This window comes from Herpailurus yagouaroundi, unplaced genomic scaffold, assembly GCF_014898765.1.
Source record: "Herpailurus yagouaroundi ecotype Mexico unplaced genomic scaffold, PumYag 182, whole genome shotgun sequence".
NCBI classification, from domain to species: Eukaryota; Metazoa; Chordata; class Mammalia; order Carnivora; family Felidae; genus Herpailurus; species Herpailurus yagouaroundi.
Genome location: NW_024412413.1, coordinates 15,447,167 through 15,464,938, shown reverse-complemented (window position 1 = coordinate 15,464,938; position 17,772 = coordinate 15,447,167). Strand labels below are relative to the sequence as shown.

Sequence of the window (17,772 nt, the reverse complement as noted above, 5' to 3'; positions counted from 1 at the left end):
CCACCCGCCCCCAGTAGTCAGCGACTGTCTGATTCGTCTTTAAAAGCCTCTCTCCGGGGCGCCTGGGTGGCGCAGTCGGTTAAGCGTCCGACTTCAGCCAGGTCACGAACTCGCGGGTCCGTGAGTTCGAGCCCCGCGAGTTCGAGCCCCGCGTCAGGCTCTGGGCTGATGGCAGAGCCTGGAGCCTGTTTCCGATTCTGTGTCTCCCTCTCTCTCCGTCCCTCCCCCGTTCATGCTCTGTCTCTCTCTCTCTGTCCCAAAAATAAATAAACGTTGAAAAAAATAAAAGCCTCTCTCCTGCTGCTTTCACCTGGAACACTTGTTTTTTCCGACAAACTGTCCAGTTCCATTCTAATTATTACCTGTGATGCTCACCTTATAAACTAATTTCTCCTTAAAGCCAGTCTCAGTGTCCATCCCATTTATTCTCACATTTATCTATCAATCAACAAATATTTATGGTATGCCTATTAAGTGCCAAGCATGTGAAACCGCAATGAGAAGACACCGGTGGACAAGACAAAGGGGGTTTTAAAAGTACATTCCCTGTCCTGATGGAGTTTACATGTAGGACAGTGGAGGACAAAGACATTAACAATCGATAACATGATTAATCCCAAGTACAGTTAAATATTTCCAAAGACAGGGTGCCCCCACCCTGCCTAGTTGTCCTATGCTCCTGTGTAGAGCTGGAGTCAGGAAAGCTGTGATTTTCCCAGGCTGGAGGTCTGTGCACACTGTGCACAGTTCTAACAGCCTGAACTCACACCACTGTAATTCTTCCAGACTGCCCTCTCGCCTCGTGAACTTCTTGTGAATACTTAAGAATTTATTTTCCTATGAACAATATTTGGCACATGATAGGAGCTCAGAAAATGCTAATTTGAGTCTACCCTTAATATTCACTTTGTGCTCAACAGGCTTTTTGAGAGGGACCAACATCTGCACCTTAAATTACACAGACTAGCAACAAGAATCCTAGCTCCTTCTCTCAGGATCATCTTTGGTCTCCAGGACATTCTAGAATTAAATGAGTAGCTAATGCATATGATGAGGTCAGGGAGTGATTGTCCAGTAACCTTTCTTCCCCTGAGTTACCCTTAAATAAAAATTCTATTACTCATGGCTTTATTGAACACTTTTTCCTGCGATATAAGGATTTGGGGTCCGCACCAAACAAAATGTTTCACTGCATTTAGGAAAAGGAATTGGAGTAGGTTACAGAGAAGAGAAGGAAGTCAAGGAATGTAGTAAACTCAAGCGCCTTACAACTGCATGCTGCAGTCACTGCTCAGGAGGGAGGGAGCAGATATGTACACTAGGGAGCTGGCAGCTTAGCTTGTACCAGAGTTCCACAGACTTGTGTAAGAAATGGTAATACCTATTACCCTGTGCATTGTAATCAAAACTTGAAACTGACCAAGTCAGCTCTGTCAACTGTAATAATAACTAAATGCTACCTGAAGTTTTTTCCATTCCAAATATTTAGTGAATTTCTAGGACAATACAACCAGGGGGGGGGAAAACAACAACACTTGGATGGAGAGACGGAGGAAAGAAGCCAGTATAATGCATATTACACACATACAAAAATTACAAACATGTTTGAAATTGTGGGGAGATCCTAAAGTTTCTAGTACTTAAGAGATGCATTAGAAATAATACTGTTACTGGTCTTTTATATCCCAAGTTACTAATTTATTTCAAGTGAATGTAAAAACAAAGACTTTATGTAGGTTCTTTCAAAAGCTTGGTTTCCTCAACTCATTTTTTCCAAGATGCTAGAACAGAACACGTTTGGTAATAAGATTTCAAGATATAATTTCTTGAATGAATAAAAGGCCTTAAATCCCTCAGCCACAAGCAGGATTTTCAGAACACTAGCTCCTCTAGTTACGGGAAACCACTGCATTCAAACATCTACTCAACTGGAACACACCGACTGCTACCTGTCTTTCCCTTTCAGTGATTCTTTTTATTTACAATTCAAACCAAACTGAAAAAGCTTTGCAAAAAACCCCCTAAAAACCAAACAGCCCTATGTTTAAAACAAAATATCAGTGCCTATGCTGAAACAATGTTTACTAAAATATTTATTCTCATTAAAACGGAATCTTTTATTCCCCTGGATGGTGATGGTAAATCCTAGGTCTATGAATTGCTCAGTGCTGTACGGTACAATCCGGTCTAAAGAGTAGCTTGTTATATACAAGTATCATGAAAAACAGCAAAAATATCACTCCTTATTAACAGTGGTGAAAGAAGATAAGGCATACTTTTTTCTTTTCTCAGTAATGGACCTTATCAATTAGTATTAATCCACTATCTAGGATACTTTTTAAAATGCTCATCATATAAAAATGTTACTGTTTCTGGATTTTGGATTCAAATGACTCTTACTTTACTTTTTGATACAATTATCTCACTGAACATCTATCACAACTGAAGACTGGGAAAATAAAAAAATAAAAGATTGGAATTCCAAAAGACAAAAACTTGCCTACAAGAGACAGGAATGGGATAATAATAGTAATGAAAATAATGATGGCTACCCAGAGCTAGAGCATACAGCTAAGCAGACTGTGCCCTACACAATCCAGGGAGCTACACAGCACGGCAGCCCTGCAGCTAACACTTAAGTGAGTTCCCTACCGTGTGCCAGGCACTGTCACGAGCATTTCATATGTAGTATGACGGAGATACTACTCTCCCCTCCATTTCAAAGACAAAAAAGAAGGCACAGAAGGTTAATAACTTGCTCAAGATCTCAAAGCTAATGAGTTGCAGATCCTGGCCTTTGACTCGAGCCCACATTATTAATTGTAGTGACTAACTCATAGTTATAAGCCCCATTACCTGAAAAAAATCTCTTTGGTTTTAAATCCTTCTTGCAGATACCTATTTTTGAAAGTACAAAGTATTTGGAAGATAGTAATCTTATCTGGAATAATTTTGAAAAATACTATTTTACTACATATTGGAAGTTGTTCCTTCATTCAGAATGGCTACATGCGGTTTATAGACTCTCTAATTTGTAATCACATCTCATATAACAATGCTCTCCCACTTAACTAAAACAAAAACTTAAAGAAGAAAAAAACAACCACCACCAAGTACACAAGATTCCATATATGCATATACTTTAATAACAAAGTCACTTAGCTGTAAATGAACAAAGGGAGACAAGGAGAACTTAACACATGATACTTCCACAGATTTGTGTCAAAACAGGCATACATGAAGCTTTAAAACATATTGTCTGTGTTAACAGAGGCTGTAACTACCAATTGTGATGGCGCATATTTTCTAAAACATTATTATCAAAGAGTGTAAAGTTAGATCAAACAATGATGTCAAGAAAATTTTGTCCTAAAATTTTAACAAAGTCTTTTAAGAAAGTCTAAAAACCTCCTATCTTCCCACATTGACACTCAAAACATTAATTTTTATATCAGGATATCAGTTTGCCACTTTAACTTTTACCATACATGAAAAATTATCAAAAATATATTGATGGGTCTATACTAATTGTGACTATTTCTATTTACATTAAGCAAATTTTTTATCAAGTTCTTTATATACAAATTACCATTCATCCTACGTGAAATTCATTAAAAAGTTTAAAACTACAGAAATGTCATTAGAAACAATGCATTTCAAAATGTAACTGCTTTCCATCAATGAAGGACATTTTAAAATAATTTAACTGAAAAAAGTATTGAACTCCCCACCAATTTCAGCTGCAACAGTATTCTTCCTGAATGTTTTCTGTGATTTAAGGGGAAAAAGAAACTGGGTAAAGTTTGATTTCAAGGAATTAAATGATAAAAAAATTGATGAGTGTTTATTGATCTTCAAGAAAGTTACAATCTAAATTAGGTTGGCACTAAGAAAACAGCAATATTTAAAATGTTTTATTATTGCTGTCCATATATATATATTATTACTGAAGTATAACTGACATACAATATATTAGTTTCCAGTGCACATCAATCACATTGATTCAATAATTATATACGTTACTCAATTATATACTTACTGTAAGTATAGTTAGCAATAGTTTTTAAAAAAGCACACAGTTTAAGATAACTGAAGAAACAAAAGTCTTTAAAAACTGGCAAATGCACTGTATAGATATTTTTCATGTAAATTTAAATGATAACATACTATGCCACATCCAATTCAACTGAATATAGCCATGGCTTTTTGGATAACTCTAAAAAAGGGCCAGTTTTTTAAAAAAATTAAACTATTCCCTGAAAGAATTTAGATTTCAGAAGTATCACAATACATAAAAGAAACTTATAACATTTAAGAGGCAAAGATGCGGGGAAAAATTCATAAAGGGATTATATTAATACTACTACAATAAAAAGTCACTTTGGTTGTTTTAGACTCATGGTCACATAGTAAGAAAATGAAAAAAATGTCTTTTTCTGAGAAAAAAACTTGAGCACAACATCATAAGTTTTTCAAATTTAAAAATCATCAATTAAGATGATCACTTTCATAACTGAGCGAAGCACTCTGTCCAGTACAGATGCACTTCTCTTGTCTAATAATTAAATGGTTTTGTAACAATTACTGAAAAGTTAATGCCTCAGTTTCTCTAGTTTGAAAAAAGAGATTAGTTCTATTTTGGAAACTGTCTTAATTTATGTTGATTACACACTCCACTAAAGCAAGAAATAAGGCTTTAAAATATTTACCTAATTAACACTCTGTCGCTGGACCTTAGGACCAATACTCTGTGTATCCTCTTCCTGACTAGGACGTTTCCCACCACTGAGACCAGTGCCCATGGAGCTTCTTCCTACATATTTAAAAAAAATGTATGTTTACGATAGGAAAGGTAAAAAGAACAGTATGCTCAAATGCTTCATTCTTACCTTGCTTTAGTAAGTGAGTTTGCTGACTGTCTCCATGAGTATAATGTAAAATACCACTCCCCTGAGAGCAACCTGTTAGTATTTAAAACACAGTAAAATTATTTAAATTCTAAGTTGTATGTATTAAGACTACAAATCCAATTTTTAGTAACTGTATTAGGGCATTTATGCTTTTTCAGACTAAACCCCAATCCTTCATATGAACCAAAAACCATATGCTCAAATCAGGAAAACTTAAACTTAGGGTCATAGAAATGTTGACTTTTGGCTCAAAGGCAAAATCACTAATAATCATTTTCTAAAAAACATTTATTTACTGTATGACAACAAGACACTTGATCACAGAAGGAAAATATAGGGCAACAGTGAGATATATATCCTTCTTTCACCTCTTGTGCCTCTATTCCACATTCTCCCCTCAGAGCCTGTCCAAAACATATGCCCTTGGAGATAAGTGAATAAGGGCCTGCCAGATGAGAATTTAACAATTCAAATCACACAAGAATTCAGAAACAACATGGCAGTTACCTAGCAATTGTATCAACCCTTCTAAAAAGAACCAGTGTCACAGGAGAATGGGTTGGCCCAGGAAATAGGTTCTAGAGAAACATTTTTGTCAGTGTGTCTAGATAATGGACAAATATGAACATTCTAGCCCCTACAGAGAGGTTACCTTGGTCTGAGCAAGATAATCTACTATTTTTTATTATAGTTTCATGCTCATCAACTTCCTCTGGATAAAGAATTCAGCTTTTCAAAGTACTCAAAATTGGGAAAGTGGATCAGGGATGAAGCCTTCTATCATTGGAAAGGGATACCTCCACCATAAATAATGAACTAGTGTTCCTTGATATTTTAAGTCACATGATTTTTATTTTTTCGTTTAAATTTTAGTTAATATACAGTGCAATATTGGTTTCAGGAGGAGAATTCAGTGACTCATCACTTACATACAACACCCAGTGCTAATCACAACAAGCGCCCTGATTTTTAAACTTCTAGTGTGCCCGTCACAGAAGGGTCACCTCTCATTAAATTAAAAACCCTCAGCTCTTGGGACTTGTAAGGCTGTTAAGGCTGAAGGTCAGACTATGGACTATGGCAAATTTACCACTGAATGGTGCTACTCCTGGTTTTACCATTGGCAGGGCTTCCCCTAATAGTGATACTTGTCACCTTGCATTATTGTACAAGATTTATTTAAAAAAAAATTTTTTTTAATGTTTATTCTCGAGACAGAGACAAAGACAGAGTGTGAGTGGGGGAGGGGCAGAGAGAGAGGGAGACACAGAACCCAAAGCAGGCTCCAGGCTCTGAGCTGTCAGTATCAGAGCCTGATGCAGGGCTTGAACTCACAAACTGTGAGGTCATGACCTGAGCTGAAGTTGGACACTTAACTGACTGAGCCACCCAGGCGCCCCAGTACAAGATTTATTTAAAACTTCAGATAACAACATGAATGGACTTAATTCCACTGAATTATACATTTAAAGTGGTTAAGTGCTAACCATTTATATGTGTGTGTATATATATATACATATATATCATATATTTTACAATCAAGAAAACTTCACTTGATCTTAGCCAAAAGGCCGAGAAGCGATAGAATCAAGAAAGCTTCAACAAATAACTCTCAACTATCATATTTATTCATACTTTATACATTTGTTGCATGCTTGTTTATGCTAAAGGCTATAACAGGTACGAGGGATACAAATATTACTAAGACATGAGGTCTTGTCTTCAAAGCATTTACAGTCAAGTAGATGACAGATACATAAAATCACTAAGTACAAATAAGTGTTACTAGGTTCTAGGAGGGAAGTTTTTATAGCACACAGTGGGGACACTGAAGAAGGAAAAGTCAATTTTACTGGAAGATTCACAGAGGTAGGCTAAATCACAGACTAGTCACCTCATTTTCTCAAGTTAATCAAATTCATTTTTCTTCCAGTTCTAAGATAAATGAGAATAATCTCATACACGAAATACTGAGTGAAACCAGCCAGGCCAAAAAAAAAAAAAAATAAGATTACAAATTATAGGATTCTATAAAGTGCAAAAATGGGCAAAAATTATAGTATTAGAAATTGGGAGAGTGGCTACTTTTGAAGAGGAGGTGGTAAATTAATAAGTTCAATAAATACATTCAGAATTTCCTTAAGATGGCATTTTATTTCTTTAGAGAGCTAAATGATAAAAGCAGGTACTTAGACTCTTCCTGAGTCCCTAAATTGATGAATATCTCAACTGCCTACAACTTCCCCATAAAAAATGCAGTAAGTTATATTGTCACAAGAATAACAGTACAAGAGACAATGAGTAGAGCAAAGAGCTTTGCTGAATCAACTGGCTTATGACTAGCATAGCTGCTTATAAAAATCAGAAATCCCCACATTAACTGTATCTTCAGGGACATTACAGTGGTTAAATTTCGAATGCCAAGATTATATAAGATGACAAATCTTAGAATGAAAATAGCTTTAAACAAACTCCCATATTTCTTATTTCTAAAAATCCCATGATTTCTGAGGGCAAAAAGTTTGTATGATCACAGTCCTCTTATGTTACACTATCAATAGCACCAAAAGGATTTTTCACTCATAAAATTCGAACTTAAAGACACTGTGGGGGGAAAAATCGCATAGAAAATGTATTCAAAGGAAACATACCAAAAATTTAATAATGACTGTCTCTAGTAGATGGAATTGTGGGTGATTTTTATTTGCTGTTTTCTATTTTTCTGAATTTCCCAAGTTCTCTATAGTGAATAGTTTTTTTTAAGCAGTTTTGAGGTATAATTTACATACCATAAAATTCACCTGTTTTAAGTGTACAATTTAATAATTTTTAGTAAATTTACAGAGTTGTGTAATCATCAGCACAATCTAATCCAGTTTTAGAACATTTTCATGCCCATTTGCGTTCATTCTCATTCCTACCCCTAAACCTAAGATAACCATTAACATAGTTTCTTTTAAAGGCATGCCTTTTCTGGACAGTTCATATAAATGGAATTGGGCAGTATGTGGTCTTTTGTGTCTGGATTCTTTAACTTAACATAGCATTTTTGAGGTTTATCCATAATGTAGCATGTACCAGCATTTTATTCCTTCTTATGAATTAATATTCCATTGCATGGATGTACATTTTGACTTATTATAAATGAAGCTATCGAAAACAGTCTTATGATTCCGTAAGTCTTCGTGTAGACATGTTTTCATTTCTTTTGGACAGACACTTAGGAATGGAGTTTCTGGGTTGTAAGTTAAATTTATGTTTAGCTTTTCCAAAGTGGCTATAACATTTTACAGCCCATCTCTCAACAACGTTTGAGGGTTCCAGTCTCTACACATCCTTTACAGCACTTGTTACTGTCACTTCTTAGGCACTCTATTTTTTAATGTTTATTTAAAAAAAAAATTTTTTTAAGTTTATTTATTTACTTTGAGAGAGACAGAGACAGCACAAGTCGGGGAGGAACAGAGAGAGGGAGACAGAGAATCCCAAGCAGGCTCTGCACTGTCAGCTTGGAAACCAATGTGGGGCCTGAACCCACAAAACCTCAAAGATCATGACCTGAGCTGAAACCAAGAGTTGGACGCTTACCAACTGAGACACCCAGGCGCCCCAAATGTTTATTTATTTTTGAGAGAGAGACAGACAGAGTGTGAGTGGGGGAGGGGCAAAGACAGAGGGAGACACAGAAACCAAAGCAGGCTTTAGGCTCTGAGCTGTCAGCATAGAGCCCGATGTGGGGCTCGAACTCACAAGCTGTGAGATAATGACCTGAGCTGAAGTCAGATGCTTAACTGACTGAGTCACCCAGGTGCCCCTGAATGGGTATTCTTAGTGGAAAAAAATTAAGTTAAAAATTAATAGGGTGGCTGGGTGGTTCAGTTGGTTAAGCATCCGACTCTTGATTTCGCCTCAGGTTGTGGTCCCAGGATTGTGGAATCGAGCCCCACGTTGGGCTATGCAATGAGCACGGAGCCTGCTTATGATTCTTTCTTTCTCCCTCTTTCTCTCTCTCTCTCTCTTTCTCCCCGCACCACCCCCCACCTCCCCACCACCTGCCTCTCTGCCCCACTTGGGCTCTCCCTCTCTCTAAATTAAAAAGAAAAGGAAAAACATTAAATTAAAAATTAAATAAAACCTAAAACATATTACTATCGGAGGCACCTGGATGGCTCAGTTGGTTAAGCATCTGACTTCGTGGGTTCAAGCCCATGTCAGGCTCTGTGCTGACAGCTCAGAGCCTGAAGCCTGCTTCAGACTCTGTGTCTCCCTCTCTCTCTGCCCCTCCCCTGCTCCCACTGTGTGTGTGTCTCTCTCTCTCTCTCAAAAATAAATAAGCATTGGGGCGCCTGGGTGGCACAGTCGGTTAATCGTCCGACTTCAGCCAGGTCATGATCTTGCGGTCCGTGAGTTCGAGCCCCGCGTCAGGCTCTGGGCTGATGGCTCAGAGCCTGGAGCCTGTTTCCGATTCTGTGTCTCCCTCTCTCTCTGCCCCTCCCCCGTTCATGCTCTGTCTCTCTCTGTCCCAAAAATAAATAAACGTTGAAAAAAAAATTAAAAAAAATAAATAAGCATTTAAAAAAAATTTTTTAATTATTATCATAATTACATTATGCTTTGTTTTAAGAACAAAAATACTTCAATACATCTGTATATAAGTTACATAGAATATTGACCTTTGATATGCCTTGTGAGACACTATAAGATAAAAGCCTACAAACAGGATAAGTAGAGGGAAAAAATGGATATGCTTCAGAAGTATCTAATCCTTTCAAATGGAACAAAAACTGGAGGGAAGAATGCTTTAATAGCAAGTCAAATCCTCAGGATCTTTCCATAATCACTTGCTCCCATTTCCAGGTCCATAATGCTCTCTCCTTCATCTGCCTACCCAAATTGCTATCCACCCCACAATCTTCCAAGAAAACTTCTTGACCTAAATTCTACTATGTGTAAAGATGTTTTTCATCTCTAAAATGTCACTAATGAAATGAGGGTATACATGTGTGAGTGCATGTATATACACATGTATGTATGTGTACAAAGAACTTACTACACAAAGATAGATTACAAAAGATAGATTTTTTAAAAACGTAGTGAGGATTCAATAAATATGTATTTGATTATTAATCTCTCTATGTTACTAAGTGTAGAAAATTCCTTTTCACTTACTTCCACTGCTGCTACAACCTGGAATATTTTCTCCAGGAGAATATCCCATGAGGCCTCCATTCCCATTAGGATTAGAAGGCACTGATGCAAGAAGACCTAAAGGGAAAAAATTTCCTATTAAGTTATGCTCAAGATCAAATTCAAGGATAGGTACACATAAACAACTGCCAAAGAAACAAACAAAAGGTAATTGCTGACATACCTAGTCCTCTATATCGTGAAAGCTGCTGATAAATCTGTTTCATCCTCTCAATATTCAAACGGCTTGCCTCAGCATGGTTCACCATCGGTTTAGGATAATTAACTCCTATCAAACATTTGGCTACCTTTTGGATACCTTCTGGTGCGTTCCAGGGATCATAGATATATTTTGCAGGGAAACCTCTTAGGACAGGCAAATAACGCCTTTTGGGAGAAGGAAGAAAAACTATTAATAAAATGAACTATAAGCAAATTATAACAAACTAATTATTAGCTATGAATGATCAAAATCAAGTTAATACCATTTAAATGATTTGTTTACCCATCTCCTCATTTCTGCTGCCCATGATAAGTGGGGAAAACCTTAAGTGTTGCTTAAACATAAAAATTTCTTCCTGGATTAGTTATTCCAAACTGAGTAAAAATCACCCTTGATTTACCTGATATAGTCTCCATTGGGATCTGTTCTCCTACCAAAACCAACAGGGCAATAGCAGTGAAAAAACTGTTGGAAAAAGGAACTACAAGACAGCCACATCCAACTTCCAGCATTTATGCTCCAATCTGCATCAAGCAATAATTCTTCAAATACCTTCAGAAGTAACAGTAACCAATTAGTTTGTACACATAATTCTCAAAGCTACCATTTTCCAGGTCTCTGTAGATCAAAAGTCAAGGAAAAGAAAATCTAGCACAGAACTATAAAATTAAACTTTCTAAAGTCAGCCTCTTTGTCAATGTTCTGTTCTGTAATGAGTTATTTCAGGGAAAGAAAAATATCAGTAATATAAGTGAATTTCTGAATAGAATTCACCTTTCTAATCTTTGCCGGTGGTATTGGGACCAGGGTAAAATACTCAAGTCAACGATTCAAATAAAAAATGAAAGAAAAAAGCAGTAAACATTTTCGAGAAAGCAAACATATTACCAAATAAATCACTAACAAAACTTTAGAAGCTTGGTGCCACTGGCCTACATAGAGGGAGCACTCAAATATAAATGACCTTTATGGGAATGCAAGCTGGTGCAGCCACTCTGGAAAACAGTATGGAGGTTCCTCAAAAAATTAAAAATAGAACTATTTTACGACCCAGCAATTGCACTACTAGGTATTTATCCAAGGGATATAGGTATGCTGTTTTGAAGGGACAAATGCATACCAATGTTTATAGCACTATAAACAGTACTATCAACAATAGCCAAAGTATGGAAAGAGCCCAAATGTCCATTGATGGATGGATGGATAAAGAAGATGTGGTATATATAGACAATGGAGTATTACTCGGCAATCAAAAAGAATGAAATCTTGCCATTTGCAACTTTGTGGATGGAATTAGAGGATTTTATGCTAAGTGAAATTAGAGAAAGACAAACATCATATGACTTCACTTATATGAGGACTTTAAGAGAAAAAAAAGATGAACATAAGGGAAAGGAAACAAAAAATAAATACAGGGAGGGGGACAAAACAGAAGAGACTCTTAAATATGGAGAACAAACAAAGGGTTGCTGGAGGGGTTGTGGAAGGCTGGATGGGCTAAATGGGTAAGGGGCATTAAGAAATCTACTCCTGAAATCATTGTTGCACTATATGCTAACTAATTTGGATGTAAATTAAAAAAATAAAATAAAATAAATATATATATAAATGACCTTTAAAAATGCACTAGCATTATAGAGTTTAAATTTGGAATTCCTTGACCAAGTTAAAATGAATTTTTATAAATTCATTAAGTGTTTGCTGTAACATCTACCTCACGTACAACTTTATACTAGGAAATATAGGAGATGCAAAAAAAAAAACAAAAAAAACAAAAAAAACCAAAAAAAGGATCAGATGGGGCGCCTGGGTGGCTCAGTTGGTTGAGGGTCTGACTTTGGCTCAGATCATGATCTCATGGTTCGTGAGTTTGAGCCCTGCATTGGGCTCCATGGTGACAGCTCAGAGCCTGGAGCCTGCTTCAGATTCTGTGTCTCCCTCTCTCTGCTCCTCCCTGGCTTGCACCCTGACTCTCAAAAATAAACAAACATTAAAAAAAATTTTTTTTAATGGATCAGAAATGGTCCTTGGATAGGGGAAAGTTATGTTATAAACAGGAAGGTAAATCAAGTCCTATTACATATAACCACAAGATGATGTCATAAAATGCAGTATGTTTCACTTTACATACTAGGTTACTAAAAAGCTGTGATTTTGAAGTGAAGTAAAATCATACAGGCTTAAAATTTTACAATATAAATTCAATATTTCTAAGAATTCCAGGTGAATCCTTTTTTGTAGTAGAAATAATCACCTATAAATATGTTAATCTAGTAAGTCCAGAGTGTTATTAAACCTTATAGTTCCCTTGATGGCTAGGCTAGTTCAGTCTCTGAAATGACTTTAGGTTAATCAAACCAGTTTTCACATTTTTCCTATCTGATTACACCATTCTGCTCTCCAAGAGTGTGCCTCTTTAGGGATTTAAATTCTTTACCCACTGAAAAAATTAGACTATAAACGAATCTACATAATAGACAACTTATAGGAATTGTTTAATAAAGTACAGAGTCTTTCAAAGTAAGACTGTACCATATTAGTTAGCAGAATACTTACTTTCATTCCTTCTTCCCAACTAATCCACAGGTCACCTCGGGTCAGGAAGCAAGCAACTGCATGTCTGGCTAAATGGTGAATCCAACCCTCCTGACGAAGCTGTGTCATGATGGCATCAATCCATGGAAAGCCTGTCCGTCCTTCTGCCCATTTTGCTAAAGCCTCAGGATTCTTATCCCAAGGAATCTGAACACAGATGGGGTTTCCTTCCATTTTATCAAAGCGTGGATTATTTGTTGCTGCTGTATAGAAAAATTCACGCCATAACAGTTGCCCATAAAGGGAAAGGGGAGGGGAACTGTTCTTCTTTACCTAAGGTTAAAATGCAAATAAGTATTATAAGCAATTTTTAAAAAAGTATTCTGAAAATCAAGCTTCAGTTTTAGATAGTACCTTTTTGTAGAGATCTGTTAGTTTGAAGTAAAATAGTCGACATGACAAACAACCAAATCGAAGATAAGGACTGAGTCCAGTAGGGCTAGCAAGCAGTGAATTTGCATTCATTCGAGGTCTTTCAAAGTTTGCCACCCACGCCTGAAAATACACAGAGAGAATTATGCTAACTAATTGCCTTTTCCATTTTAAAGAGTATTTAAAACTGATATATATTTCTTTAAAGTTACATAGTTCTGGGGCGTCTGGGTGGCTCGGTTGAGTGTCCAACTCTTGATTTCTGCTCAGGTCATGATCTCATGGTCATGAGATCAAACCCCGCTTCAGGCACTGTGCTGGGCATGGAGCCTGCTTAAGATTCTCTCTCCTTCTCCCTCTGCCCCTCCCCTGCTCACACTCTCTAACCTCTCTCAAAAACAAAAACAAAAAAAAGTTACATACTTCTTGGAGAATAATATCTTATTATCCCAGCCACAATCATGTTTTAATAAAAAACACAGCAGAATACAATTAAGCATTCTTTTGTTTTAGCCATCCTGGTGTAGCACATACTCATATGAAATAAATTACCTTCAAATTCCTAACACGAAGCTGAGAGCACTTTCAACCTGTCTCCTTGACACTGAGGTAAAGGTGAAATAGAAGAACTTTATCTTAGCTTCAAAGTTATGGTCATCAGATACCAGCTTACACAGAAAGAAGAGGTAGTATTGGTAGTAGCTAAAGAGGAAATAATCAGCAGAGGAGGAAAAAAAATATCTAAATGAAGAGATGGTTGTTAATTTTCAAACAATTAGGTCTGTGCTGTTTTAACTATTTCTCTCAATTCCTCTCGTTCAACAGTCTACTTTTTGGTTTTAAAAAAGAGTGAAATTATTCTTTAGATGCCAGTTTGGAAATACAAGCATGATCTATGTTATCATACTTTTCTTTCCAAATGCCGTTCCAAACGTGTAAGTGCTTCAGTTTCTCCGCCTGGCCATACTGCAGAGGGTAAGCCATCTGTATCAAAACCTAAAAAAAAAACAAAAAAAAGAAAAAAGAAAAAATATTCTTCTGGAACTAAAATAATTTTTATTGAACCGCAACAAGTAGGAAAAAAATACTTTGCAGAATAATTTATGACAGTAGCATAAAAATGAATTGACGGCCCTGGATAACTCCTCATATATAAGGATACATCATGGTCTCTATTCTTTAGGATGAACATCTTAAGGTGATCACAGATAGATCACATTTATAGAACACATAAATAATGTACAGATTTATCACTTCTTAGTTTAAGAGTTTCTTTTAGATTTTTTTCTCCTTTCCCTCTTAATGCAAAATACTTTACATGTCAAATTAGAAGTGAGATTTTCTGAGTGATTTATTAACTCTTAAGCTCTGCATTTATTACCATTTACACCTACCAAGTTCTTCCAGTGAAGGGACTCCATATTTCTCATCATGGTCATCAGACAGAGGAGTTGTGCACTTTTCTATTAGTTCTGAAGTAATTGTCTCTACGGGTATCTCTAGTGGTTCCATTTTGCTGATGAGAGTCTGGAATCTTTTATAAGTAAGAGGTGGTTGTCCACCATTGAGTTCAATGATCCTAATAACAAAGTAAAATAAAAATATAATTTGACTGGTAAGTTCTGAAAAGGCTTAAAATCAGAAAATAAAATTAATTACTTAAGACTTCTAGGCAGATGTAAGCTCCTTATACAACCATGAAAATTACTAAAGTAGTTATTGAATCTAAAAACCATTCTCGCAATTTTTTAAACATCTGCTACTTGTCAAAAATATACAGTATGCAAATACCAAAACCTTTAAGACAAAGGGTATCATTAAACATCTATGAGTGAAAAAAACAAGCAGCTAAATTAGCCTAAAGGCAATAACATAAAAATAATACATATGAAAAGGTAAAAACATTAAAACTCAGCTCAAAGAATCTCTTAATCATCAGTAAAAACTAAACCAGACCAATACAATATCAAGGAGCAATGAGCAAGTCTCATTAATTAGGATTCTATATTACTGTAGTGACAATCACTTGCTATTTTCTATTGTGCTTATCATGCATTTGTTTAAAATGTCAGCATACGTATCTTATGTACATTTTACATTCACTTCTGATCACTGATTGCCTCAATCAAGTTATAGTAAAAAGAAAAATTAGCTTTGACAATGGTAGTTTGGATCAGACACTATTTGGGAATAACCAATTATTTTCTTTTACAATGGCCATTTGCTTGACATTTAGCCCTAAAAAAGAAATACTGTAAAATCTAATTCCTTCATTTTATGGATCAAAAACTAGAGCCTACTGAAAGAGTTAAATAAGTTAGTCAAGGTTGCATAACTAATAAATAGGAAATCAAGGTTTCCTTAATCCAAATGTAGTACATTTTTACAAAGTTTTTAACTTAAATTCCAGTTAGTTAACATACTGTATTATATTAGGTTGAGGTGTATACTTTAGTGATTCAACACTTCATACAACACCCAGTGTTCTTCACAAGTGTCCTCCTTAATCTCCATCACCTATTTAACCCATCCTCCCAGCCACCTCCCACTCTGGTAACCATCAGTTTATTCTCTATAGTTGAGAGTCTGTTTCTTGCTTTGCCTCTCTCTTTTTTTCCTTATGCTCATTTGTCTTCTTAAATTCCATTTTTCCTTCATGGTGTATAAGAATGCAAAAAGATTTCTGCACACTGATTTTATAACCTGTGACTTTACTGAATTCATTTATCAGTTATAGTAGTGTTTTGGTGGAATCTTTAGGGATTTTTATATATACAGTATCATGGCATCTACAAATAGTCAAGAGTTTTACTTCTTCTTTACCAATTTGGATGCCTTTTGTTTCTTTATGTTGCCTAATTGCTGTGGCTAGGAATTCTAGTACTATGTTGAATAAAAATGGTGAGAGTGGATATCCTTGTCTTGTTCCTGACTTTAGGGGAAAAGCTCTCAGTTTTTCACAATTAAATATAATGTTGACTATGAGTTTTTCATACAAGGCTTTATTATGTTGAGATACATTCTCTCTAGACCTACTTTGCAGAAGGTTTTTATCATGAGTGGATGTTGTACTTTGTAAAATGCTTTTTATGCATCTATTAAAATGATCATAATGGTTTTAATCCTTTCTCTTATTGGTGTGATGTATCATGTTTATTTTTTGCGAATATTGAGCCACCCCTGCATCTCTGGAATAAATTGCACTTGATCGTGATGTATGATTTTTTTAATGTATTGCTGAAATTGATTTGCTAATATTTTCTTGAGAATTTCTGCATCTATATTCATGAGAAATATTGGCCTGTAGTTCTTTTTTTTTTTTTTTTTTGGTCTTTATCTGGCTTTGGTATCAGGCTGAACTGGCCTCATGGAATGAATTTGGAAGTGAAATTAAGAAAATAATCTCATTTATAATTGCACCAAAAACAATAAGATATATATATATATAAGAGATATATGACTTTCAGCTTAATATCAAATAAGACCCCTGCCTGAATCAAACTACAGTTTTTATACATTTGGAAAAGTAGAACAAAATTAACTAGTTTTTCATGTAACTTATAGAATTAGCTTTATTAACTAGATAAAATGAGCAAAGAACTAAAAAAGTATTTAAAAGGTACATAAATTATGAGATTTCAAGTTCAGCACTTGTAAGGATGACAGTATGCCAAAGTTAGTACGCTAATGAATCTTATAAACCTTCAAAATTCAAAGAATATAAATACTTTCTAAATTTAAACTTACCACAGAATTTTTTTTGGACAAAGCATCACCAAGAAATGATATTTAAAAAAAAAATACACTTTGAGAAATAAGATTATTATGCCACATTTTAGAGGACTACAGCTATGCAAAGTAGTATTACATACAATTTGCATCTGAAATTAAAATCCAGACGAGGTATACATACAGGAGAGGCACCTGGATGGCTCAGTTAGACAAGCATCTGACTCTTGGTTTCAGCTCTGGTCATGCATGGTTCATGGGATCAGGCCCCCCCGGGATTCCTTCTCTCTCTCTCTGCCCCTCCCCTGCTTGCACACTTGTGTAAATGTTCTTTCTAACTCTCTCACAATAAATAAATAAACATTAAAAAAAGATATACATGCATGAAATAAAATAATTTAAGACAATCATACTGAACATATCAAAGCGTAGTATAGCTTTATATCATATGAACTATGAGATTAATATTACTAAGAGCCCTGAAAGGCAAGACCACAGGTTGAGTTAGAACAGTCAAGGAAAATTATGTGATACTCATAATAGTTTTGAAAGTGAAATTCTGAGTGTCTTATGCACTAAATGTGCCTGTAATTTTGGCATCTCTCATTGAGTAAATAAAAAATCACAGCAGTTAAAAGGCTAAGGACTTAACATACATTCATTTAATTCTCCCATAATTCTATGTGTATGTTGTTATTTTCATTTCACAAACTTAAGTCCCATAGGTTAAAACTTACTGGTCCATGTGCTTAATAC

General features: G+C 35.6%; 1 protein-coding gene and 1 pseudogene across 2 annotated transcripts in view; both read right to left on the bottom strand.

Moving 5' to 3' along the window:
* Window positions 1-3,123: 3,123 nt before the first annotated feature.
* Window positions 3,124-17,772, bottom strand: part of CRY1 (cryptochrome circadian regulator 1) — a 99,104-nt gene continuing 84,455 nt past the window's right edge. For both annotated transcript variants that reach the window (XM_040490989.1, XM_040490990.1), the window contains 10 exons: window positions 14,682-14,866; window positions 14,195-14,283; window positions 13,270-13,410; window positions 12,877-13,188; window positions 10,721-10,872; window positions 10,282-10,484; window positions 10,080-10,175; window positions 4,890-4,961; window positions 4,710-4,813; window positions 3,124-3,768 (listed from right to left, as the gene is read on the bottom strand). In XM_040490989.1, the coding sequence (XP_040346923.1) occupies window positions 4,710-4,813; window positions 4,890-4,961; window positions 10,080-10,175; window positions 10,282-10,484; window positions 10,721-10,872; window positions 12,877-13,188; window positions 13,270-13,410; window positions 14,195-14,283; window positions 14,682-14,866 (1,354 nt within the window). In that variant the 3' untranslated portion in view covers window positions 3,124-3,768. The remainder of the gene's footprint in view (window positions 3,769-4,709; window positions 4,814-4,889; window positions 4,962-10,079; window positions 10,176-10,281; window positions 10,485-10,720; window positions 10,873-12,876; window positions 13,189-13,269; window positions 13,411-14,194; window positions 14,284-14,681; window positions 14,867-17,772) is intronic.
* LOC121041154 (uncharacterized) lies at window positions 6,366-6,493 on the bottom strand (annotated as a pseudogene).